Source organism: Nicotiana tabacum, chromosome 12 (genome assembly GCF_000715075.1).
Source record: "Nicotiana tabacum cultivar K326 chromosome 12, ASM71507v2, whole genome shotgun sequence".
Lineage (NCBI taxonomy): Eukaryota > Viridiplantae > Streptophyta > Magnoliopsida > Solanales > Solanaceae > Nicotiana > Nicotiana tabacum.
The window spans coordinates 131,386,297-131,413,289 of record NC_134091.1 but is presented as its reverse complement, the minus strand read 5'-3'; the positions used below and the strand labels follow the sequence as shown (position 1 = coordinate 131,413,289).

Below are 26,993 nucleotides of genomic sequence, written 5' to 3'. Positions count from 1 at the left end.
TACTAACGCATAGTTCTGTATTGCATATCAAAGTTGTATTAGAGCCTGTTTGGATTAGCTGATAAACTTATAGTGCTTAAAAAAATTTTTAAGTGCTGAAACTGATTTTTAAAATAAGTATTTACGCATTTGGATAGAAGTGCTGAAACTGATAATAAGCAGTTGATGTATTGATTAAAAAGTGTTGATAAACTATTCTTTTGTTAAAATGACTAAAATACCCTTGAATTTTTTTTAAATGACTAATTCTTTTCTTTGTAAAGAAAAGAATTAATAATAAATATGGAATGAAGAAAAAGTCAAGAAATTTATTTTGGGAAAAGTATTTTGTGAACTAGAAAATATTATTAAGGATAAGCTAGTAAAAGTGTTAGTCAAACTAAAAGTGTTTATAAGCTGAAAAGTCATAAGTTGGAGGTGACAAGCTTATGACTTATGGCTGATTTTAGCTTATAAGCATTTGGCTTATAAACACTTTGAGTGTTTAACAAACACGTAGATAAGTCAAAAGGTGTTTATAAGCCAGTTTGACCAGCTTATAAGCTTAGCCAAACACCCTCTTAGTTATGAGGATTTTTAATTTCCTTATGCGGCCAACTAAAGATTCATTAGGTATGCACTATGCTGAGTATTATACCTAAATTAATACTAACTCGAAGTCCAAATGTGAGGATCAACGAATAAGTTGTGGCTAAGAATAAAATGTCACTCCGAGATAGTTTTTCTCGACTAGGTTGTTCACCTGAAGATGGATCAAGGCGCAGCAATTAACCGTTTCATTCTGGCAAATGTTATCGGCCAAGATAACTAGGATATCTAATCGTATTTGCTTCCCTAGCTTTCATCTCGCAAGCGACTGTTGATCCAGTTGGCCAAAACTCCCATTTACGAGCAAAGAGCTTGATCGAAAAAACATGCTGAATCTGCTTTCCCGTGGTTATCTTCATACCTCAAACAACTTGTCCTCGTTTACATTTTAAAAACTTGGAACTCGTCTTCCATCTTTATTCCTTTCGTTAATGAAGGCAGGAGAGGGAGGCCAACAGCCCAACAGGACCACAGGTGGTTTAACACAAGCAAGGAGCTTACACCAAATGACCAAATCAACCTCCAACAATTCACCAACTTTGTTGACGTGAAATATTTTGGCTAATGTCCTGTAAACCTAAGCAAGTATAACTGAGCATCGTAACTCTTGCGCCACTCAGTTCAGAGACGTCAAATTGAATAGAAACTGCCACTCAGATCAGAGATTACGAATTGAATAGACGCTGCCGCAGTAGCAGATAGAGACGGAAAGAAATGCCAGCAACCTTCATTCTACGACATTTGAAGAAGTCAATAGCCTATGCCCCCAACTAAACTAAAAAGGCAAGATATATATTAAAATTTTGGTGGAATTTAGATAATGAAGGTTGAGAGGACAAATAAACACTGAATCCTCCATTTGGCTGCGGCAGTCATCTGAAAAATAAAACCACCTATAGACAAAACCAATCAACTAAAAGACTGAACACCTCACTATTAGGGGAGGAAATAGCACTGGGATGCAAAATCTGACCACATGAAGACTTCAAACTGATATGTAAACAAACTATAACAAGACGCGCCCATAAAATAAGTATTTATAAGGATCCTAATGAACAGCATCCCCTGGGTGTATCATCCTCCTCCCTTAAATAACATAGTAGGCTCTAATATGTTGTCCCGTCACTGCAAAAGTATAAGAAAAGAAATGGGTCGGAATGGGTCGGAAAGTCAACTACTCAAAGAGTGGTGAAAAATAAATATTTATTTGAATGAAGGACCAGAAATATGTATGAAGAAACCCACCTCGGCACCCTCGCCTCCTGCTTTGCTTGTGGCTGCATCTCCCTTTTGGGCATCTTCTGTTGAGAAGGGAAAACAAAAAATACAACCAAGAATAATAGAAAGTCAATATCCTCTAAATGTTAGAAAAGGTATTGTATTCATCTAACTGAACCTATTTGTTATGGCCTTATCAGCATCAAAATATCGGTTGCGCTGTGATTATAATCCCTCTTCAAAGTCATTTCGGTTGAAGAATGTTAAAACAAAAAGATGACAACTCACCACCTCAATACAAGCAGGAACATCTGTGAAATTTAAGCTGAAGCCTTGCAAAGAATACAATTAGCGAATCCTAGAACGTTGAAAGTCTTAACCTACTAGTTGCAGTAATCCCAATCTCACTTTTTCTTTTTTTCTTTTTTGAGAAAGAGAAGTATCTCATCCCATCCTCAATAAAACAATAACAAAAGTATGAAACATTTGTACAATCCCCTTTCCCACTAGATTATCCTATGTCCGACAAATCATTGGATGTAGCATGAAAAAGAAAATCCTCAAAAAAAATCCTCAAACTTTTTAGACTGGTTGGATTCCTTTTCCCCCCGAAAATAAGCGACAGCACTCCAAGGTTCTGAAATGTCATGTTGAAAATGAATTGACATTCCTGAAGATATCTGATATCTTTGATTGACAAGTTACTGTCCATAATATTCAACAACTATGGCAAATATACCAGAAAGGGCTGTCAGAAAGTTCAAACAAAACCCAATGAAAGTAGTTTCAGCCTTAAACAGAAAATTAAAAATAAAAGAGAGAAAAGTGCATTGTGCTAGCAATCATAACAAGCCAACTAAATCCGCACCCACAAGTTGTAGACTATACAAAAACATCAAGGCAGATTGAGAATATGACTTCACGTATACCTGAATCCTCTGGAATATCAGAAGTCCACAAGGTGAGATTGTCCCTCAGAAGCTGCATAATCAAGGTGCTATCTTTGTAGGAATCCTCATTTAGGCTATCCAACTCTGATATTGCTTCATCAAAAGCCTGCTTTGCAAGGTGGCATGCCCTGGAGAAAACAGATTATTAATCAGCTGAGATTACATATAGATTACGAATAGACTTCAAGAAAATGATAATTCAGAGAGACGAAAGACAGACCTTTCAGGAGAGTTCAGGATCTCATAGTAAAAAACAGAGAAATTCAAAGCCAAACCCAACCTAATGGGATGGGTAGGTGGTAATTCAGCCTCAGCAGTTGTTGTAGCTGACTGCACACGAGATTTAGTTGGAATAATAAGTAGAACTAGATAAACATATATTCACGTGCTGTGTAATCATAACCAACTATAATCAAACATGGAGAGATGAAAAGGTACAAAAGGATGAGAAAAGAGGCTACGCATCATGTTTGTAATGTTAAAAACTTGAAATAACAACATTAAGTAGACTCCTACAATGACATCATATTTTTATGCAAAAGATGTTTGCTTTCCAAGTATCTTGGGTCTATAATTCAAGGCAACGGGGAGATTGACGAGGATGTTACTCACCGCATTGGAGCGGGTTGGATGAGATGGAGGCTAACTTCGGGGGTTTTATGCGATAAGAATGTGCCGCCTAGACTTAAGGGCAAATTCTACAGGCTGGTGGTTAGACCGGCTATGTTGTATGGAGCTGAGTATTGGCCCGTCAAGAAGTCCCATGTCCAGAAGACGAGCGTAGCTGAAATGAGGATGTTGAGATGGATGTGTTGACACACCAGGAAAGACAAGATCAGGAATGAAGTTATTAGGGACAAGGTGGGAGTGGCATCCGTGGAAGCCAAATTGCGGGAATCGAGGCTGCGATGGTTTGGGCATGTGAGAAGGAGAGACATAGATGCCCCGGTCAGGAGGTGTGAGAGGTTGACCATGGCGTGCGTGAGGAAGGGCAGGGATAGGCCAAAGAAGTATTGGGGAAAGGTGATTAGGCAGGACATGTCGGTGCTTCACCTAACCGAGGACATGACTAGCGATAGGAAGGTGTGAAGGTCTAGGATTAAGGTGGTGGGTTGACAGGTAGTTGTGAGTTTCTCCTAAGTTTACCAGTAGTACTAGTAATATTCTTGTTGTTGGTTGACAGTCACTTCCTGTTAGTTTGTTATTATATTTGGTACTTAGCAACCACGTCCATTGTTTTTGAAAATTGCTCCCTGATTGCTACGATTTGATGCTACTCTTTCTCCATTTTACTGGAAATGGTTGCTACCTGATTATTACTATCTGTCTTTCTCCCCCCCCCCCCTTCTTCTTCCCTTTTCTTCCTTTCCACCTTATCTTGAGCCGAGGGTCTATCGGAAACAGCCTCTCTACCTCTCCAGGTAGGGGTAAGGTCTGCGTACACACTACCCTCCCCATACCCCACTTGTTAGATTATACTGGGTATGTTGTTGTTGTATGTTTGCTTTCCAACACCCAAGTACCAAAACATGGGATACAAAATGAACTGGTCCGTGAAAGAGATTAAAGATTACAAAAAAGGAAGGGGGGTATCACTTTTATGCTGTGTGTTGCATCATGAAGTCAAAAAAAACAAGAATATATAAAGGAGCATTCGCTCATGTGGCAAAAATTAATGCCCAAACTTGTAGGCTGTAACCAATATGTCACATTCTACATTCTCATCAATGGTATTGGATTGTATATCTGTTAGCTTCTCAGCTAGCACTGTTACCATTACCAAATAACTCGAAGTTAAAACTTATCGTTCCACAGCAAGAAACAACCAATCACTAAAGGATTTCACCATAGCTAAACCTCAAGAACAATAGTTAGATCTATGTCATAAAACAAATTCGTTGAAGCAAACTCTCTGTGTGCAAATCAAGTTTTAATTCAACAAACAAAAAACAACCTCCTTTCCCCTCAACCGTCTACACATATCTGCTTTTAGTGAAAAGTGAGTAAAAACAACTAAACTAACAAGTACATCAAACATTGTTCAGATCAAGTAAACATGAAAGGTATTCCACTGAATAACAGTATGGCCAAAAACAGATTTTAAACATTTTTTTAAAAATAACCCTCTCATCCAGGATCCTCCTAAACCCTCATTGCATCCAGGAAGAACAAACGAAAGGATATTTATCATGTGTAGTACAATCCAACTAAAGGTACTTCTACCAAACACACACCCCCTCCAACATTTGACATCCGTGAAATTTGCCACTCAAAAGAATCCACAGTCTCTCTTGCATTAAAGAACTCAATCTCCAATCAGACGATACAGTTCTATATATGAGTGATCCATTAAATGCAGTTTTAAAGAAAATAGCAAGCTATTTTAGAGGTCAAAAGTCTGAATTTAAGTCTTTCAATATGGACAAGCAAGCAGGAGATGTGATCGGTTCTTGCATAAAAAGCAATAGCCAAAAGCAAAGGGGAGAACACAGGTCTCTTATATGTACCAACATATTTGAGAAGCTAAGTGCAAGCAATTATTACCTGATATGCCTTCAATGAAAGATCAGACACCTCTTTCTTATCGGTACCAGTTTTGAACTCTGCAAGATAGCGATAATAATCCCCTTTCCTGTATGCAAAGATAAATCAAATGATCAAAATGAACAAACACTGAAGTTTAGGACTTCCCATGTCACCAAATACAATATTTTCCACCCAAACTGATTAATGCAAAAGCCCTCACATCTTGTAGTAAAACACAGATGATTCGCCAGCAGGACATGAGGGAATTAGATGCTCATCGATAACAGTCATGATATCACTGCAAATGTCAGTTAGCTCCTTCTCAACCTTATGCCGGTACTCCTTGATCCGTTTAGCATTCAGCTCGTTTCCTCTTGACTCTTCCTTCTGCTCAATAGAGGATAAGATCCTCCATGATGCTCTCCTCGAACCAACAACATTCTTATATCCAACAGAAAGCAAATTCCTCTCCTCCACAGTCAATTCAACATCCATATTTGCAACCTTTTTCATTGCATCAACCATCTCTGTAGAATGATGTAAAGATATAAAACTCTAACCATTTAACAATAAAGAGGACACGCATAGCGGGAGCTTAGTGCAACAGCTACCCTTTTTTCTAAACAATAAAGAGGAAGCCTAATTCCATTTTAATTGCTGAGGAGAAGAAGGGAGGAGGAAAACAGAATTAAACAACGCCGCGAATTATTCAAATTTAATATAAGTAACCTCTTGGTATAATCCACAGTTTTATTTCATATGCATTATAAAGCAGCAAAAGTTCTAGGAAGAATCAAAATTTCAGATCCAATAATGGACGAGTAAATACTTTTTTCATCCATTTCTATCCAATCAAGAAAGACTTTATTCGAAATCTTTTTATAGCTTTTTGGATTTGATGAATCGTGAGAAAAAAATGCATTTTGTTCAATTATCAATATTAGTAATACATCAGTAGTAGTAGTAGTAGCAACAACAACAACAACAACAACAAAAAAAAAACCAGTAATACATCAGTAGGAAATATAGAAAACTTCAGATCCAATAATGGACGAGTAAATACTTTTTCATCCATTTCTATCCAATCAAGAAAGACTTTATTCAAAATCTTTTTATAGCTTTTTGGATTTGATGAATCGTGAGAAAAAAATGCATTTTGTTCAATTATTAATATTAGTAATACATCAGTAATAGTAGTAGTAGCAGTAACAACAACAACAACAAAAAACCAGTAATACATCAGTAGGAAATATAGAAAACTTCAGATCCAATAATGGACGAGTAAATACTCTTTTCATCCATTTCTATCCAATCAAGAAAGACTTTATTCGAAATCTTTTTATAGCTTTTTGGATTTGATGAATCGTGAGAAAAAAATGCATTTTGTTCAATTATCAATATTAGTAATACATCAGTAGTAGTAGTAGCAGCAGCAACAACAACAAAAAAAAAAACCGGTAATACATCAGTAGGAAATATAGAAAACTTCTAGTACTTTTTATTTTTATTTTTATTTTGTAAAATGTTGGCCTGAGATGAATTTAAATGGGAAACATGGTTAGTGAGGATTCATATGGCCAATTCCAACTTGTTTACGGGTGAAATATAGTTGTTGTTGTTGTATCAATATTAGTAGTACCAATTTTAGTATTTGGTTATCATCGTACGAACTTTAAATTCTTAAAACATGCCTCTTTACCTCCTTTTTGTCTAAGATAAAAACGGATAATTTTCCAATCAAAATATTTCCTCTAGAAATTTCTTTCTATGTATAGTGTATTGTCTTTTCTTAAATAATTATTGACACGAATACTGTTAAAATAATCTAGTTTAATCTGCAGAGGTCAAAAAACAATTCATCGCCAAATTGAAAATCACAAATAGTATAAGCTCATCCAAAATTTAGAATTTTGAAGAACTGAAATTTGAGATCTGATTTTGAAGGTTATATGAATAACCAGATATACAATTAGTGTAATTAAACAGATATAAGTGAAAGGCTGCTCTTGAAGAGCCTAGGTTCACTCATGACTTAGTGTGCAAGACTGGCTCTCCTCTTTCAGCCTTCTACTAGTAGACTACTATGGGGGTTACCCGTGATTGGTAATGGCACAACCAGAAGAGGAGTAGGGGGGACAAGGTTAGGCGCTGGGTAGCGCATCACATCTGTTTCGGGTCCAGAGGCGTGAAGTTCCGCCTGCGTTTGAAGGCTAGCTCCTGCTACCAAGCTCCTCTTCCCCCTTCATCACACTCTCTCTCTCTCTCTCCGGCCCATGCCATTAGCTCAAACTCATTAATTGAGATATATAATTAGAAAAAAAAACCAACACTAATTTAGAAGTAAAGAAGGAAATAACATCACATAAATTGGACGGAGAGAGTGTAAATTTTGAAGAAATTAAGTTTGATATTCGATTTTGAAGGTTGTCTTAGCAATCAGATATAAAATCAGTCTAAAATTAAACATACATCAAAGGAAAAAAATAATTAATTGAGATCAAAACTATTGACACGAATAACTATTGTCTTTTCTTAAATAACTATTGACACGAATACTGCTAAAATTAAACTGCAGAGGTGAAAAAACAATTCATTAACAAATTAAAATCACAAATAGTATAAGCTCAGCCAAAATTTAGAATTTTGAAGAACTGAAATTTGATTTCCGATTTTGAAGTTTATATGAATAACCAGATACACAATTAGTGTAATTAAGCAGATATAAAGCTCAAAAACATTAAATATATAATTAGGCAAAAACAAACACTAATTCAGAAGATATAATTCTGAAGAAGTGAAGTTTCATTCTCGATTTTAAAGGTTGTCGAATAATCAGATACAGAATAGCATCACATAAATTGGGACAGAGAGAGTTTAAATATAGAAGAAATGGAGTTTGATATTCGATTTTGAAGGTTGTCTTAGCAATCAGATATAAAAACATTCTAATTAAACATATAAATCAAAGAAAAAAATAATTAATTGAGATCAAAACCCTAACCGTCGTATCGTTCAGCTTGCTCGGCGAGTTTGGCGATGTAGACGAAGTTCTCGCGTTCTTTTGAGGAAGCCATGTCCGATTTCTGTGAGCAAAAGAAGATTCCTTTTACCCTTTCCCCTTTCTTTTTGGTTCTCTGGCTCTGACGATTTTGTTTACTCTACGACGATTTTTTAAAAAAGAGAAGAGAGAGTGAGTAGAAATGTTAAACAAAGGGCTTAGACAAATGGATAATTGCAATACTTCCCCTTGAGCTTCTTCGATTTTGATAGATAACCCCAACAAAGTTTCTTCAGGTCATATTATCACCCTTGAAAATTTAATGAAATTTTAAAAAGAAAAAAAATATTTAAGACGAAATACATAAGTCACCACCTGAACTGTGGACCAAATTCATGTTATACACTTTTGCAAATAAAAATCACCTTGTATATTCAATCTTTTCAGAGTGTGTTTAATACGAAAATCTGGTACATAGTTCAGATGAAAACTTTATCTATTAGTCATTTATTTCTCAATCTTAAATTAACATTTAATTGGGACACATGGTGAAATATTATGCTAATTAGAGACATTAATCTCAAAGTGTGGTCTATAAGTGAATAAGGAGAATGGCCTTCACTACTAACCGAAGGAAAAATTAGATAAATTTACATAATTCAGGAGCAAATTTGACTCTTTGCTAGTATCTTGGGTTGAGAAAAGAGATAATATGACTTGAGAATTTCATTAATGTTTTGCACCATGAGCAGCACATCGAATATTATCAGTTTTTAGTAGTAGGTAGGACTTGATAATGATAGCTTCCTCAGTCATGAAATGTGACACGTTGTTTGTGTAAAATAAAATAACGTTTTTATTTGAGTATAGAGCTAAAGAAAGTTCAATAAGTTCAAGCTTATAACTAGCAAAAAGTATACTAGAGGTATGGTTAATTCTTCTTTACACATAAATGACCAACATTCTTACGCCCCTTGAAGAGTTAACCAGATGTGATCACATCATAGTTTTCATAACTAATTGAATATTTTTCCAAAATCAAGTTTTTCTTCAGTTAACAAATTCAATACTAATTGATATTGTCCAGTGGCCTACACTTTAGAATTGGACCAAGGATATTAGCAGTATTGGGCTGGGTTATACTTTAGAATTGGACCCTCACAAGCCCAAAAACCAACAAACGCTCGTGAATCGTTTTCTTAATAGGTTTAGTTTGAAATAAGTGTGGGATAACAAATCTCTTAAGAAGAATTAACTTAAATAGCCGTCTACTCAATTGCTTAAGCTAAAAATAATTGGTGATATATAATATATGTATAACCAGAGTATAATCTATATATACCGACTAAAAAAACTAAACAGTAAATTAAAATAGTTGTTTGTGAAAAGATACAATAACTCAATGCTGCACAAAATGTCAAAGTGATCAAATATAGTCAAAATAGCATGGGTTGGTGAGTTTTTGTATTGATAATTGAAAAATAGTCAGCATTTGCAAGGTAATTAAAAAATAGCAACTATTTAATGCAGAGATAAAATATAGACAAAATACCCTTAGCAAAAACACACACAAAAAAAAATCCAACATAATATACTGAATTATGAAATTTCTGCGTATAAAATTTCAGTGCATTATGCTGGAGTTCGATGTCTTGTATGTAAATTTTATCATATTATGCTGGAGTTCGAACTTTAAGAAGTTAAATTCCTGCATATTTTGTTTGAATTCTAAGAAAAAATGTTGAAACTCAAATAGAACATCATGTATGTGAATTTCAATATATTATGTTGGAGTTCTAACTCTTAGAAGTTAAATTCCACCATATTCTAGAACTCCAAGAAATGATGCTAGAACTCAAACGAAACATAGTCCTATAATTCTAATTTTAGCTTTCGCTGGAGTTCGAATAACGCAAAAAAGATAAGAAGCGAGTCTTCGCACTCTTTTAAGTTGGGTATTCTTGTCCAAATATTATTCTCACACGAAAAAGTGATTAAATTTAATTAGTTTCGAAAAGTATGATTTACTTTCAGTTAGGGGTGTCAATGATTCGGTTCGGCCGATTGTTTTATAAAATTTATACCATACCAAATTTTCGGTTATTCTATTATGTATAACCAAAATTAGACTTTTAGAAATCGTACCAATTATATTGGTTTCTCTTCGATATCTGTACGGTTCGGTTAATTTTTGATATTTTTTAAAATGTCATTTAAAAGTCACTAGTGGAAGCAGAATACAATAAAATAGGTACTTTTATAGGACTTAGCAAAATTCTCTAGACATTTTTACTATTTTAAGGGCGATGAATTAAGAAAATGCGAAAGATGGCTAGAGTATAGATCCATCAACTTATACAGCAGCGCAAAAGAAACTAAGCAAAGACAAAGAAAATATAAATCACACGAGTGGAAAGATATTAAACAAGTTGGGACTCAAGAATAAAGTCTATAAAAGATTAAATATTTAAAAATATAAATTTAAATTATATGAAAGGAAACATATTTAATATGTTGTAGTTTGCCACTCATAAGTCATAATCGCTAGAATATGTTGTGTCTTGCTAATGAATATGTTGGAAATAATTTAGTTTCAATAAAAGTAGTATAATAGGTTTGTGAATTAGGATTTTAAGTTTAATTATTTGTTGGCTTGTAATCGTTTTCATAATTCCAAGGCCCAAGGAAAAATTTAATGTTTTATTATTTTTAAAATTTAGTATATAAATATATTTTTTTATGTAAAATTATTCGGTATGGTTCGGTATTTTATTCGGTTTATTCATAAAAACCTACCATAATTATCGGTTATAAATTTATATAAAAACCTACGATTTTATTAAAAGGAACCTAAAAATCGATTCGATACGATACGGTACGATCGGTTTAATCGATTTTTAAATATTTATTGAAACCCCTCCTTTCAGTTACTAGTTGTAATTCTGACTAATTCTAAATTTCTCTCTTTAATCTTTTACTAAAGGGATACATTGTCTCTAAGAGAGCAGCCCACTAGTGAAAAAGTTATCAATGGCCAAAGATAAGTGTCTAGTTAATTAGACATGCCACACTCCTTTTACTGGCTATTCAAAAGAAGTTATAAAGAAAAAGATTAAATTATATATACCGATAATATAATTTTTTGTAATTATTAGTTCACTTTAATCGATTATAACATGTTACTGTATTTTTCTAAGTTACTCCATTATGCTTGCTATGAAAAATTATTTATCATTATAGGTCAGCTTAATACGATGATGTTAAAAGAATTTTGTAAACTCCAAAGAGAGGAAAAGAAAAAGCACAATGCTTTAAAGACAGGATGAAATGAAAATAAGTGGGTACGGTAGTACACACGGTGCAGAAGAACTTTGGAATTAACTTTACTATTCTACAAAAGCAACATGAAAATAGCCATGTCTTTTTCTTGAACTTTTTGTAAAGAAAGTAAAGTAATGTGCTTCAATAAAAGAGCCCACCTAGATATTGAGACAGAGTAACTGTTGATTAGTTTTAGTCGGTAAAAAGACGACAAAGCGAGTAGTCCAAAAATCTAATAGCAAACGAGTATCTTTTTTGAAAAATAATTAGCATATGTTTTTTACCAACACAAATTGTGATAGAGTCGTAATTGATTCATTCCCAACTAGAGGTACTGGGTTCAAGTCCGAAATATAGAATCGTCTTTAGTAGGAGCAAATTATTTATCCTCCCGTTAAAGTAGACCGCGAATTCAAATTAGTCGAGTCCTAAAGCGGACACTGAATATCGAATGGTAACCTAAGAGTAGGGTTGTGCATAATGTGGTAAATACCGAATTACCGTACCGAAACCAAAAATTTTGGTATTTGATATTCGATATTTTGGTATTTGATATGGTATTTGGTTTACGTTTTAAAAAAAAAATTGGTATTTGGTATTTACAAAGATAATACTGAAATACCGATACTGATACCGAACCGAAATATATAATAAGTTACACAATACACTTATTATTGATTATAACATACTAAGTTACACAATATTTTTCTTTGGTATGCATGTTGAAGCTGGTAGTAAATCTCATATATGTATTTATTTAGGAAAATGGAGGAACAAGGTAGGCCGCAAAATTTGACTCTTATTCTCTAGTATACCAAGCATCTTATCGTAATACTTTTACAGTTTTAGGGTGTTTCTTCTCGTGTATTGAATTGCATGTGTTGGATTACTCCTTGTTTTATTCTCTAACTTCGACAATTAGCTCTAAGCAAATAATAAGACATTTTCATTGATTAAATTTATTCCTTTATGTACCTTTTTCTCTCTATGGGCTGATACTTACTGGTTTTGAGCAATTTTTTTGTCAATAGTCATGTTAGCCTGGAACGTTTTTAATTTTATATTTGTGAGTATTTTAATTAAGAATATAGTTTATGGCTTTATGCACTGGTTAATTTGAAACCTAACAAACCGAAGTTACCGTATCGAATAAACCGAAAAAAGAAAAAAAAAAAAATCGAACCATACCGAATATAATTAGGTACGATATTGGAATATCATTTTATGAAATCGAATACCAAAAATACAAAACTGAAATATTTAAATACCGTACCGTATCGACCGTCGAACACCCCTACCCAGGAGAATGATTTTTGGAGAGGGACCAACCTTAATGTGAGTACATAAAAAAGAGGTTGCTGATCTAGGTTAAAACCAGCTTTCTACTGTGACGTTTGAGTCCATGAGTATCTCATTCTCCCCCCTCCTCTAGCAATTAGTTTTAGTTTCTTTACGATTTGGGTGAATGATGAAATTTTAATTTCTCCCAACTATAAAAGTCCCTTTTTGCTAGTGGGTGTGAAGTCAAAGCGTGTTTTCACTGATTAATGATATGAATATAATTTGACTTGATGGTAAACAGTATCAAATATAATAATTATATTGTTTATACAGTACGAACAAAAAAGTTATGACCACTCGTTAAACTCGTAATAATGCAGTTTTGATTGTTTTTTACTCACTAGAGAATTGTTCTGATCTTCCGGAGCATATAGTACTTATTATACTTACCGTCAAAGTTTTTTAAAGCAAAGAATATTCCTTATCTCAATTGCATTATCCTATCGTACCAATGAATTATTGAATTTTATATATATCTAGAATAAACTAACATTCTACAGTTAAAAATCTTTTTTTCTAACTTAAACGAGAATTAATACACTTTTAAAACCTAAAATAGAGGAACAATTAGTATGTTAAACATCACTTAGCTAGGTTTGCATCATCAAGATGACACAATTGATCACTACAATTATAAATATTTAACTTTTCCAAATTACAAACCTTTTACGATATTATGCTCTGCTCTAGTTGAGTGCATGTAATTATATATGCATGGAAATCTAACTAGAAAAGAACAATATGGAGTTTAGAACAAAGGAAGGAAATGAATAGAGTACTCTAATTTCTCTAAGTACGTAAATGTTATAATCTGCATAATTTTACGCTTAATATTAATCAGAGTTGGTTTTAACCAAAACTTTGATTAGTTTTTGCCCATCATCAACATGGAAAATATGGCATTTCATATCTCCATTATTTGACATGGAGATCAAAGAATTGAATACACATTGAGCCCCTTCAATTGTTCACCCCTAGACATAAAACATCATTTCTCAAAAGTGATTTGAGTTGTGGAAAAGTACTACTAGTGCTAGAAAAAGATATATACCAATGTTCTGTTCTCAACCTGGAGAAAGGTAGAAAAGTTCAGTTGAAAATGAGATATTTAACCTGTCATTCCTACAACTACAAGTAGTATAGTAGTATTCTTTTTGAAACTTCTCTAATACATTAGGGAATTAGAGATATTAGATAAGGGGAAAGGAGAAGGAAGACGGCGAGAATTAAACTCACACATGTTGTACATGTAAGAGACTTTCATCGGTATCTATACTACTATACTCTGGGACAGTTCCAGCTCTTTGGTATCAGATTCATCTGAATTCAGTACTTTTAGTATGGAGCATAAATTTATGTGTAAAAATTCTCAAAAATTGCAATATATAGTATATATACCGAACAAAAAAGTTATTTGATGACTATATAAACCCCTTTAATTTAATAGAGATTTATTCATTAAAATTTAGATACACAAATATTAAACAAAGTAATACGCTAATAAAAATTTCTATTAACAATGTAATAACACTAAATATTGGATAATATAATAAAGAAAAATATAGAACAAAAGAAGTTATTCAATGACTATATAAGTCCATTTAATTTAATAAAGATTTTATTGTTGGGTATATCGTATTGACAAATAAGACGACAATTAAAATTTATTAAAGCAATATGATCTAATATCTTCAAACAAGCCCGATCATAATTTAATTTAATCAATATTTTTTAATATTAACCGTATATCGCGCGGGTACGACTATTAGTAGAGTTTAAATTTTGATGGTCCTACAAGTAGTATTCAAGTTTTCTTCATATGACAGGCCATATGGTCATTGTTCCCTAGTTTAGATCTTGACCAAGCTATCATAGTCTAAGCCTAATTTTTAAGGATCCTTTGGTTGGAAAACAAATTATACATGAATTAATAATGTAAGAAACAAGTTATACGATACGCACTTACATGGATTAATTATACAAAAATGATCGTTCATGTGTTTCTATATGCTATTTTGAAAGATAATGCTATCTCGAGTAGGTTGCTTTTGATTTTAAAAAAAATGCATGTCATCTTAGGTATTGATCTAATCAATTGTAATACAGTCCGATTTCACATAAATGCAGGTGGTTGACGCAGAAGCTACAGATCTGGAGTTCAGACATAGTTACAAAGAACAAAACAGGATAGCAGGCCTACCAATAACAAAAAGAGCAAGGATGAAGCTTTTTGAAAACTTATTTTAATTTATCTAGCAGTTCTTCATGTAAACTCCTACATACAAGCTATAGTGATAGATAAACTAGGAACTACGACTTTTGTTAAATAAGTTTAGAGTAGTACTAATTTAAATTGTAGGGAGGCATAATTAATTATTCTCTCCTTTTTATTTTGTGTAATACTCTTTCCTTTTTAATTCAGTAAAAAAAAATGACACCTTTCTATATTTATAAACAATTCAACTTTAAATTTCTTTATGAACCTAATGAAAGGATTCCTAGCCACATAATTAGTTTTTATGATTTATTTTAGACCATATATTTCAAAAAAAAACTTTTATTTCTTAAACTGTCAACCACTTTCACATATTAGATAGTAATTTGCAAGGAAATGCATTCCGTATGTAACTAACCCAGTATTTTGTTATGATGTATATTAGATAATATTAATATCGTTTGGACCAAAATGGGTACTACCCAAAATACTTAGGGAATGGAAATTTAGTAGATTTTATTCTTTCTCTACTATTAAAAGCTCGTGTTCGAATCTACTTTTTGTAAATATTTTGCCCTTACTGAAAATATTGAGTTCAGTTGAAACTTTAACTCAAAAGTTGTAGTGCAGCCGTCCTATCACACAACTTTGGTTCGGTTGATGTAGTTATGGATTTCAAAAGATTGTCTAAGGCACCGATATTAATTTAGGGTTTACAGGTTCCTCTCTGAATCGTATCTACTTCTTCTGTTCCTTTAATTTTTCTATTTTAAACCTTTTGTTAGAGGGATTTTACTTTTTATATTGACACAAAAGGAATTCTTTTTTCTATTTTCTTTTTGGGTAGAGGGACAAGGTATCTTTTTGTTTCTTGTTATCTTCCTAATACTTCTGTGTAATTCAAGTCCAAATTCTACTATATATCTGTTTTGTTCAATGAAATAAAAGAATCTGATATATTACCTAATCTGATTTTTTTGTTGAACAACACATGTAAGATGTCTAGTAGCGTTAAATTAGGTCCCCTCATCGTTAATCTCTCTTTTACATAAAAACATACTCCTATTCCTAGCTATACTGTAATAATAGAACTTTGGAATAATGTCCTATAGGAATATGTCCACTAACTACCACTTCATAATTAAGCAAACTTTCATTTGGTGCAAATTAATGTCAAAATGATGTCTCGTCAGTTAAACTGCCAATTCTTAATATACTGTGTCATAATAATGAGTCTCTAAAAAAGCGCAAACATCTTATCATACTATATATGTCTTGAAATTAATGAATTAATTCTTAAAATACTGTGTCATAATATAGCGGGGTCTCTCAAAAAGCCCAAATAATATCTTATCACACTACCTCCAACAACAATGATAAAACCACATAGTTTTGTGCCGGAAGCATTTTATAGGGTGAATGTCTGAGCATCTCCACAAGGTACCCTTTTATTAGTTTTTTTTTATCATTTTATTTTATTTTCAAAAATCAAAACAATTACACAGATCGAAAGATACTATTTCTAATCTCCTCATTAAACTACTAATTATGAATGTCATGACACTCTCCTTGTTTTGATTAGCATTAGAACCTCAAAATAAAGGGAAAACAATACCGTAGTAATTAAAGAGATGCTGAAGAATTATTAAACTATTCATAACTTCACATTCATTAATAATAATATAAGACAGCCTAAAATGGAGAGACAACGAGTCTGTGTCATGAGAAACACTCCCTTTTTTCTCTTTTTGGTGGGTTTGAAAAGACTAATAGGGGATTTGTGGGATGAATTTAGAAGCATATTGGAGCAATGACATGTGGAGTTGTGCATACACCAGTCGGCAAAAACAATGACAAGCAAACTAACGAACCCTAATTTCATATATAAAAATATACAGATTCTTACACAAACAATAGCCTAAGTTATAACCTATTTATAGTTCATCTCATATCAACGTTACATAAAATTGGAATAAAAATAAGAAATATTAGAAATTCTTTATATTTTCTAACGGTATAATTATCTCTAATCGGGTTAAAAGACTTCTAAAATATAGGATCTAAAGTAAGTGTATGAACATGATTAAAATATATGCAACTAATTTGGTTTCACCTATATAAATCTTTTTCGTTTATTGTATTATGACTTTTGCTAAGTTTATATTGATTTCAAGAAATTATGGCTCTTTCAAAATAACTCCTTCCATAAGATTTTAGGTTTACCGGCTTGTGCCCTTTTAATATCTCATCTCACAATGGTTTAAGACTTATAGATCGATATTATATCATATTTTTTAAAATATTTTGTTAGGTTAAATTAACCTACAATAACATGTAATTTTTCAATGACAAGTCTAATTTATTTAATTGATTTTTTTTATTTTATGGAAAGAAATAACAACCCACACAGTATTTGATATTAATTTGCATGATTTTGTAACACATTATTTATATAAAACTAAAATTCATCTTGTAAACCTTGAAACTTACTTAGGTCAAGTTGGTCTGACCGCGCACTTTTGAATGGCCATTATTTTGAGAAAAAGGGGGGGGGGGGGGGGATTCGAATATCTTGAAATTGTAATTTGAATATTTAGAAACTTCTGATAATAAATTTTTTTGTCTAACAAAAGAAAGTGCTAAAATAAATTTTAGATCATCATGTACCTCGTGATTCCCAAAAGTGAGCGTAAGATTATTCATACGCAGATATACTATGTATTTCGTAACTGTCGATCTTCATTAAAATACGATTTCTTCATTTTCCTATTCATGATATAGTAATAAAGGGTTTGAAAAAGAAGAGCTTTTACAAGATGGTAACGAAATGAACTACAATATTCTCAATGAGAGGAACTTTAGCTCAATCTATTAGCCAATTCAAGATTTCGATGCCGAATAATAGCTTAATTATTTGGCTAAACTTCTAAAATCAACTTATTTTGAAAAGTTGATGAAAAGCAATTTGTATTTAATTAATTAATTAATTTAAAAATATTTTTGAGTAGCAATTAGTGTTTGGCCGAACTTTTAAAAAGTGCAGTATATTTTTCTTTAAAATGCTTTTAGGAAAAAATATTTTTTTTTGGTTATCAAAAATTGTTTATGCTCTCCTCAAAAATACTTTTTCTCTTTCTAAAATCTTGGTCTAACGCTTTAACTTTGGAAAAAAATAACCATGCTATAAGCATGAGTTGGATTCACTATCCCTTTTCACTATGTTTTCTCATATATCCCATTATACATGTAATATAAAAAATTAAAAAAGAAATCAAGATTTAACAAAATTTACTCTTTACTATTTTCAATCTTCACGCAATTCAATTCTTATCTTTTACTGCATGGTTTCATTTCTTAATTTTGGTTTTATTAGAAAAAAACTAAGTAACATATAAGAAATTGTCAGTTTCCATGAGTAATATATAGTTAAAAAAGTTAAAATTTAAAGATTGAATAATGAACATACCAGTGAAATAAACAAAATGATTTTTTGAGAGATTTTTGCACCAATATCCGACTGAATTCATGTTTATTTTTTTTAGCCAGTATTCATAAATTATACATGATTATAATTTAAGCGGTTGGGCAAACAACTATTAGGTTAATTCTTCAAGCTTGGTAAAAATTTGGAAGGAAGACCCAAATATCAGTCAATATTTATCTTGAAAAAATGAAAAAAAAATCGGAAATAGCCTAATTTACAACTGGTATTGAAAATTAATCGCAGTTACAAAAGTAATCGAAATTTAGTTACTTTTTCATATAAAGATAAAATTTGAACAAAAACACCCTTAAAAATCCGAAAATATTCCAGATTCCAGTTTAGATTTTTTACATATGAGATTCCAGCATAATGTGCTGAAATTTCATAATGTGGTGGAGCTCCTGCGTATAAACTTCCCGCACATTATGCTGAAACTTTCCGGGTTTCAGCTAAAATAGTGACTATTTTTCAATTACCAATCCGAAAAATAGCCAGCTCATGTTATTTTCACTGAAAAAATGATAAGAGAATATTGTTTTCACCCACTGGACCAATATTTTCTCATGGGAGGCCCAAATTTGCTATTTATCATAGGGAAATTACGTCGTCTCTTATTAGATAAGGGGTCGTTTGGTATATGATAGATAACCAAAAAATAATTATGATAAAAATTTAGTACCGCCTTATCCCTTGTTTGGTTATTAATCCTGGGATAAGTTATCACATGATTCCGGGATAACTTATACTTGCCAGAGGGTTGAATAGTAATCGCACGATAAGTTATCCTGGAATAAAACAGTAAAATTGACAATCCTAAAATTAATACAACATACCAAACAGTCAATAAGAAATAATACCAGGATAACTAATCGCAGTATAACTTGTCTTCAAACCAAACGTCTCGTTAGTGTAGAACAAAAGCAAAGTGTAAATTCAAATTCCCGTTTGATAATTTTTTACACTTCAAGATAATTTGAGTTAGTATTCGATAGTGATGTCATGTCAATTTAAGATCCGAATCCGTCTCAGAGTCCACGTAGATGTTTTATATTTGTGGACCACATAAAATGACTAAAGATCCAATGTGATAAATAAACCTTTCGATCATCTGAAAAGTGGATGACTTAGTAGACCCTCTTTATAATTCTCTCCAATGTCGAATCTCCACTATTCCCTCTAAAGTATGATATGACAAGGAAAGGTGCTTGTCTGTTAACAAAATGCACAAAATAGGCCAAATAGCTTTCAGGTATGGGTGTCTCCTTTTGCCAAAGTTCTTTCAGCTTAATTTGCAATACCAGTGATAGTACTAATTTATGTGTGTATAGAACTATAGACCCATATTCAAACTTTTAAGTTTATACGTTCTAAAGATCTCAAGATCTCAAGTTAATATAATACTCCATTTGTTTCAAATTAGATGAGGTTCTTTCGTTTTTAGTCTGAATTTGGAGATAATTAAACTTTAAACTATTCATTTTACTCATTTTACCCTTAACGAGAAGCTTTTATAACCACACAAATATCATGACCCAATAAAATTTTTACCTCTTAAGCCTTTAATATCACAAGTTACAAAAGTCTTTTTTTTTCTTAAACTTCATGCCGAGTCAAACTATCTCATCTAAATTGAAATGGAGGGAATAATAATGAACTAACGGATTGTGTTTCAAACTAAATATTTTTATACTTAATTTTACTAAGCTTTTTAATACAAATACAAGCTCTAAGCAAAAGTAAATGACTTCACATAAACCCGTAATCTTTGCACAAGATCCGCCCCATCTACCTTTACATTCTGCCAGAATAGGTCATATTTCTCATAGTTTTTACACCTTTCATTGATCACTAGCTCACTTGGGTGCAATAGCCCGATTTGGTATTTGTCCCTCGCGTGTAACTAAAAAAGAAAAGAAAAGAAAGGGAAGTCCGGTGCACTAAGTTTCTGCTATGCACGGGTCCGGAAAGGGTCGGACTACAAGTGTCTATTGTATGCAATTTTACCCTACGTACATTTTTGCAAGAGGCTGTTTCCACCGCTCGAACGATATGACCTCCTGATCACATGACAACAATTTTACCAATTACCAATTAACTCAAGGCTCCCTTCTCGGGTGTAACTCTTAAAATTAAATTAACTGATTTATTTGTAAATATAGCGTAGAAGTATTTTCTTCCCCTAAGTTAAGAAAAGAAAATCTAAATTTATAACGGGCTAGTCATTATTAATACAAACTGTTTCTGACCTTTGTTTCAGTATAGAACTCAAAGACAGAAAATTCTTCAAGTCTGATTAAGTAAGAGCAATTTGAATCTCTTTTATTCTCTCTTGAGTTTATTTTTAAAAAATTCAAGGCCAATTTCCTTTTGTTTTTTAAAACATGCGGCCGGTTTGACTAAGTTGACCGGGGGGAGATAGATTTAATTTGACTAGAAATTATCATAATCATCAAAGGAATAATTCTCTTAATTCTAACTGGCAAATAATAATAATAATAATTTACGAGGCAAACTGTTGGTTGCAATTCCATCCTACATAAAAAAAAAAGGTGTGCACTTCAAATGTTACGAAGATCTTTTTTCCTTTTCTTTCTTCACCTTTCTCCTATTTATTATAGGCTTCCACTCACCAAAAGATACTTTAAAAAAATAAATATAGACATTTAAAAAAACAACCAAAATAGAGTCTTAATTATAGACATAAATATTTGCAAGATTACACGAATTAGAAGATATCTAATTCAAAATAAAACCGCACTAAATATTGTCTAGTTATTATAAATAAACAACTTGTAGTTCTTTTTCAAGCGGGCTATCAAGATTTTTTTTTTTATCTCTAACATATTCCTATAGTAACCAACAAGAGTTTTGGTAGAGTGATTAGTAATGAATTCATGGTTTCGAGTCGAAAACCTTAAAGCGTGACTTTTTGATGCAAATATGGATTTGATGGTATGCCAATGCGAATATCAGCTACGGAATTAGAAAAACCCCAAAAAAACATACTCCTATAGTAGTCAGAGTCTCAACGACCTATATGTATACCTAATATTCCAGTTGCATCTGAAAAGGACAGCCAAAAATACTACTCCAATTATAGGAGATACCTGTTATAACTTTATCGTATTATCCGTACCATATTCAAACCTTCCACTATAATCCAGTCAAACAAAAATTACTTTGAATAATTTAGGTGGATGTATCTGTTAACTTAAGTATTAATTAATCCTCGAATAGTTTTATATATTGTTTTAAATACTTTATTTAGCTAGTCAAACAATTGTATAATTGGGTTGAAATAATTTCACGAGTGGAGTCCTGGGATGATAGTGTATACGCCTTACGTAACCCTACCTTGAAGGTAAATAGACTGTTTCCGATATACTCTTTGATCAGAAAAGATAAATGTAGAGAGACTCTCTCTTATATATATACCCTCAGCTCAGTAATGTTAAACAAATTATAATGAAAAAAGGCTAATAAAACGTATGATGAGGGAAAAGAAGGAGCAGAAATTAAGCACCTCATATGGCCCATTTCATGTCAACTCAATAGGTCCATTTGATGTGATTTCAACAATTTCATCCCTCCATTTTCACCTGTTTCCTTCAACCTTTGTTTAAACTCTCCATATTTTCCACACATTTAGACTTACACACAAATAGATCAATATTCTCGATCTATTTCAATTCCTCTCTAGTCATGTCAAGTAGTGATAGAGGCAAAGATTTGGCTGAGGGATCATCGAGATCCCCAGGAGATCAATCAATAACAACACCTAGTCGATACGAGTCCCAAAAACGACGAGATTGGAATACTTTTAATCAGTACTTGAGGAATCAGAGGCAACCAATTCCGCTATCTCAGTGCAATAGCAACCATGTACTAGAGTTTCTTCGGTACCTGGACCAGTTTGGAAAGACTAAGGTTCACTTACAAGGTTGTATGTTCTATGGACAACCTGAGCCCCCGGCTCCTTGTACTTGTCCGCTCAGACAAGCTTGGGGAAGCCTCGATGCACTCATCGGTAGGCTTCGAGCCGCCTACGAAGAAAATGGCGGCTCGCCTGAGACGAATCCATTTGCTAGTACTGCGATTCGTGTGTATCTTAGGGAAGTGAAAGAGTGTCAAGCTAAGGCCCGTGGCATTGCGTATAAGAAGAAACAAAAGAAAGCTAGCCCCAGCAAAGGAGATGATGATTCCACTTCTGCAGGGTTTCTCTCATTTTCTTGATCCACTAATGCAGTTATTGCCTAGTTCCTCCCCATCGAAAATGGTAAGATCGATCTTTCATGCGAGTATAATGCTATATCTGAACTTGTTGTAACAAATAATCTGTCTTATTTTCTAGATAATAATAAGATTTTTCACACACATATACTATTAGTATAATTTTTTTTATACAATAACTAAACTTGAACTTGTTGTAACAAATGACATGTCTTATTTGCTAGATTATTGTAAGATCCATCACATACACTTACAGTATAAACGATTTTTATATAATCACTGTAGTTGAACTTGCTATAACAAATAACCTGCTTTATTTATAAATTATGATCTCAATTTTTTCGAACAAATTATCAGTTAATTATTATAATTTAGGTGAAATGATAGAGCGAGAGTATTACCTCTCACTTCCCTTAAGGAAGGCTATAGTTTTCCTTCATATGTAGTGAGGATGAACTTCAAATGGAGTACCTCATCACTAGATCTGATCAGTGATCTTTGGGAAGAGAAAAATAGACACTGCATTTCACAAACAAATTAACTCAATAGTTGATAGAATTATTCTAGGGTAAGTTCTGCGGGTTTGTTCTCGAGTCTCTACTTTTAAATATTGGATTCACCTCTGTCGATTATAAAGATGGGAAAGATTCAGCCTTTTATCTCAAACCCTAAAAATACTTGAGATAAATGCAAAAATCTAATTTTTTATCGACAGTTAACTGGTTACTTAATTACAATATACTAGTATAAGTTTCAACAAAGATTATCATAATACTGTTCAATTAACTTGAAACATGACAAACCAGAAAAGAGAAGGAATTTGAAGCTAATTTCTCCGTATTTGCCAACAGAAAAGGTCAAGAATTTACCCATTTAATTTCCTCACTTTCTGAATAAAGCTGTCTGCAGTAAGATCTGAATATAGTAAACAATTCCCAGATAGATTATATGTCAGTTTATTGTTTAATTCTTCTTGGATTCTGAAGATTTTGTGCCCCCTGCACAGCCATAAATAGCCATTTGAGGTACTATATATACGCTTTTGAATTTTCTTATCAAAGTATATATTTCAGAATTGACATTCTATTTAAGAGTTTAAATTCTATGCATTGACAGTATAAATAATATTTACACAATAAGATCACTTATTAGGTAATTATAGATAAATTTTTACGATAATATTTATAGTAACCTGAAAAAAATGTTAACTAACCTGTTACATATCACAAGTTAAGATTCACTTATATGTAAATATTTTTTAGGCTCTCAATTTGTATAAGTTATATTCATATAATATGGTTTCATGCATGAATCAAGGTTTATTTTGTCCACACCATGCAATTTTATTTTATTTTTTGGAAAAAAGGGGCATTTTGCATTGGATTTTCAAAGAATCATCATTGAAAATCTTTTGATCCTGTACGAGAAAACCATATAGATATTAAAGAGCACCAATTGTTTAACTTTTTGGTAGTATTAAAATGATATATCTTCTATCAATGAGCACTCAAAAATCAGCCTATTGAAAGTTTTGAATCTGCATTGTTTAGTTGTCCTTTTTTATCTTTGCAAGATTGCTTGCTGTCCATATTGGATCTTGTGGGGCATCACACTAATTCAATTTTTTGTCAGAATGTTCTATATTTTTCAATAAAACAAACAATTGTGTATCATGATACTGTAATTTCAGTCAGTATTGAAGCTGCTACATGTTTATCTGTTTGAAGAAGACAAACTCTTCTTTATATATATAATTTGATGGTACGAAATTAAAAGAAGAATTGCTTTTTTCAAGCCTGAACCAAGTCCAGGATTTAGACTAGGAATTAAGATTTTATCAGATTGTGTATAGTAATAGAATAGAGCATTTGTTTAACCAAAAAATGGTATTTGGGGTCAAAGCAAATAATAAAATAAATCGGATTTCTAATAATCAATTTTACTTCACTTTTCCTGATATAGAAGAATATGAAATAATAGAAATCAAATATTAAGAGAATAAAGAAAAGAAAACCTTATTGATAGTCATAGCTTCCTTCTAAGAGTTGAAAATAAGAATCTTCAATTAAGCAGAGAAAAGAAAATAAAATACTGATAAAATATATTTGTGAATTCTTTGTTGATCGTACAAAGTATGGTAAGGGGGTTTATATAAAGATACAATATGTAACTGCTTTGCCATATTTAATTTCCTCCCGTTACCAATATTAATTATATTAATATCTCGTTATTTGAATAATTTATAACGGTTATGGTAATAATAACCAACCGTGCTAAATCGGGGATCATGTCGATTACCTTTCCATGTCTGCCACTATTATTGAATCTTTCTTCTTTGTAATATTTAATTGTGCATTCCGCGGCCATCTCTTCTTAGCAGTTGTCGGGTACGGTCTCTTTGTAAACAATCCTTGTGGGTGTTTTCCCCATGTCTTTCTTCCAACATCCGCTCTTCTTTATTATTCTAACACTTATGCCCTTTGTCAGCGCATTATTAATCCACGTGTCAAGTTTATTTTTACACCAATACAGCATTATTACATTTTGCTTCAAATAATCATTTGACTCGTCCTCTATTAGTTCCTTTGGAAGATGTCTGTTTTGTGGAGAATTGAGACTCAATGTATAGAGATTCTGAGGCATATCAGTTTTTCTTTAAAAGCATTCTTAACATGAACAGCAGTTCCATATCCAAGGGATTATTGCATAGGATGGATGAGATTACTTCATCCTTAATCAAAGGTTTCGGGTTCAAATTTTGAGTACGGAGAAACTTTTGATAATAAGCGCATGCAAATCTAATAGTCAAATCAGTGGATTTCGAATACCAAAATGTTACTTTCTCTTCGTGTCAATATGGACACTCAATCATAGAGATATATATACATACAAATCATGTCTGACAAAAGAAGGTACTTGCCCAAAATCAATATTGTTCCCAAAAATATTAAATTCTCAGACTTTGATATCTATATCTTGGAGCGTTCTTTCTACTTTGGATAACTGTAAAAATATATATTTATTAAATGGATTAGTTCTTTACATAGTTAGACACGTTAACACATATTTATAGCCGGCATATGAACTAGAAGTCTATAGACCATATTTGGGTGGTGGAGTTTAAGTTTTTTTTTACAAACGATATAAAAAATATTTATACAGTTACGTCACCTAAAGTGTAATTGTAGGTAACTTTCGTCAATAATCATTGATTGGTAACCTAAACTGCTGATAAGTAACCTATTATAACATGTTAAATTACTTTTATAATGTAAAACTCTTTATATTGTCATAAATTTTATGTTATGTTTTCTGATAGTATCAAGCTTGGTAGTCTCTAAAGATTTTGAAAGCGATCTAATTACATGTGCAGGATCTTGCAGAAGATAGAAGGAATTTGCCACTAATTAGAAGTGGAATTTCTTTTTTATCAACTTTTAAGTCGGATCACATTTGTAATAGCTATAAATATAGCAGAATTCAAAGAGTTGTTTTGTGAATTCTAAATCATTTCTTGTAAGATCATATATCCTCTTTATACAAGTAAGTTTTCCTATTTAGTATTGCACCTTTTATCTACTGTGAATTCAAATCCAACTGCTTAATTGATAGTTTATTCTCTTTCGATGTAGCAATATAAAGAAAATTAGTATGGTACATTATGCACAAGAATGACCCGTATGAATCGAGAAATGATATTTTAGAGGAACTTGACATCAATAAATCTTGAGTCGAGATTCATTTTGAGTTTTGACTAATTAAGCTTTCCAAAAATTAATTCTTTAATTTTAAGAACGAAAAGAGAGAGAGAAAAGAAGCAGTGTCAAAACGCTATATTATGATTTATGATCATTGTGTTGACCCAATACGATAATGCTGATTCATGGGTTGTTTCGACGATTCATAAATAAATTGTAATTGTAAATTTCTAATGAGATTAATAAATTAGTCTAATTAAATTAATCAAAAATATTTTTTTGGCCAATACTAGGAATGCATAAAGTGAAGTCCTAAAAGAACTAGGCTTCGTAATTTATTCTGTGTATGAATATAATCGAATAATCAATTTTCCTACATGAAAAATAATATATGAAGAAACCTATTTGAATATATGAAGAAATG

At 32.2% G+C, this 26,993-nt stretch overlaps 2 protein-coding genes across 2 annotated transcripts; one reads left to right on the top strand and one right to left on the bottom strand.

Annotated features, from left to right (window-relative positions):
• Positions 1-1,379: 1,379 nt before the first annotated feature.
• LOC107793523 (14-3-3 protein 9) lies at positions 1,380-8,457 on the bottom strand. The gene is made up of 7 exons (XM_016615897.2): positions 8,284-8,457; positions 5,503-5,809; positions 5,301-5,388; positions 2,977-3,086; positions 2,736-2,884; positions 1,834-1,889; positions 1,380-1,713 (listed from the first exon to the last, which is right to left on the bottom strand). Exons 1-7 carry the CDS (start codon positions 8,354-8,356, stop codon positions 1,711-1,713), a joined length of 786 nt encoding a protein of 261 aa, XP_016471383.2. The 5' UTR covers positions 8,357-8,457; the 3' UTR covers positions 1,380-1,710.
• Positions 8,458-22,133: 13,676 nt separating this feature from the next.
• On the top strand, positions 22,134-26,427 carry LOC107793501 (protein LIGHT-DEPENDENT SHORT HYPOCOTYLS 10-like). The gene is made up of 2 exons (XM_075227125.1): positions 22,134-22,917; positions 26,245-26,427. Exon 1 carries the CDS (start codon positions 22,344-22,346, stop codon positions 22,872-22,874), a length of 531 nt encoding a protein of 176 aa, XP_075083226.1. The 5' UTR covers positions 22,134-22,343; the 3' UTR covers positions 22,875-22,917; positions 26,245-26,427.
• The last annotated feature ends 566 nt before the right edge of the window (positions 26,428-26,993 follow it).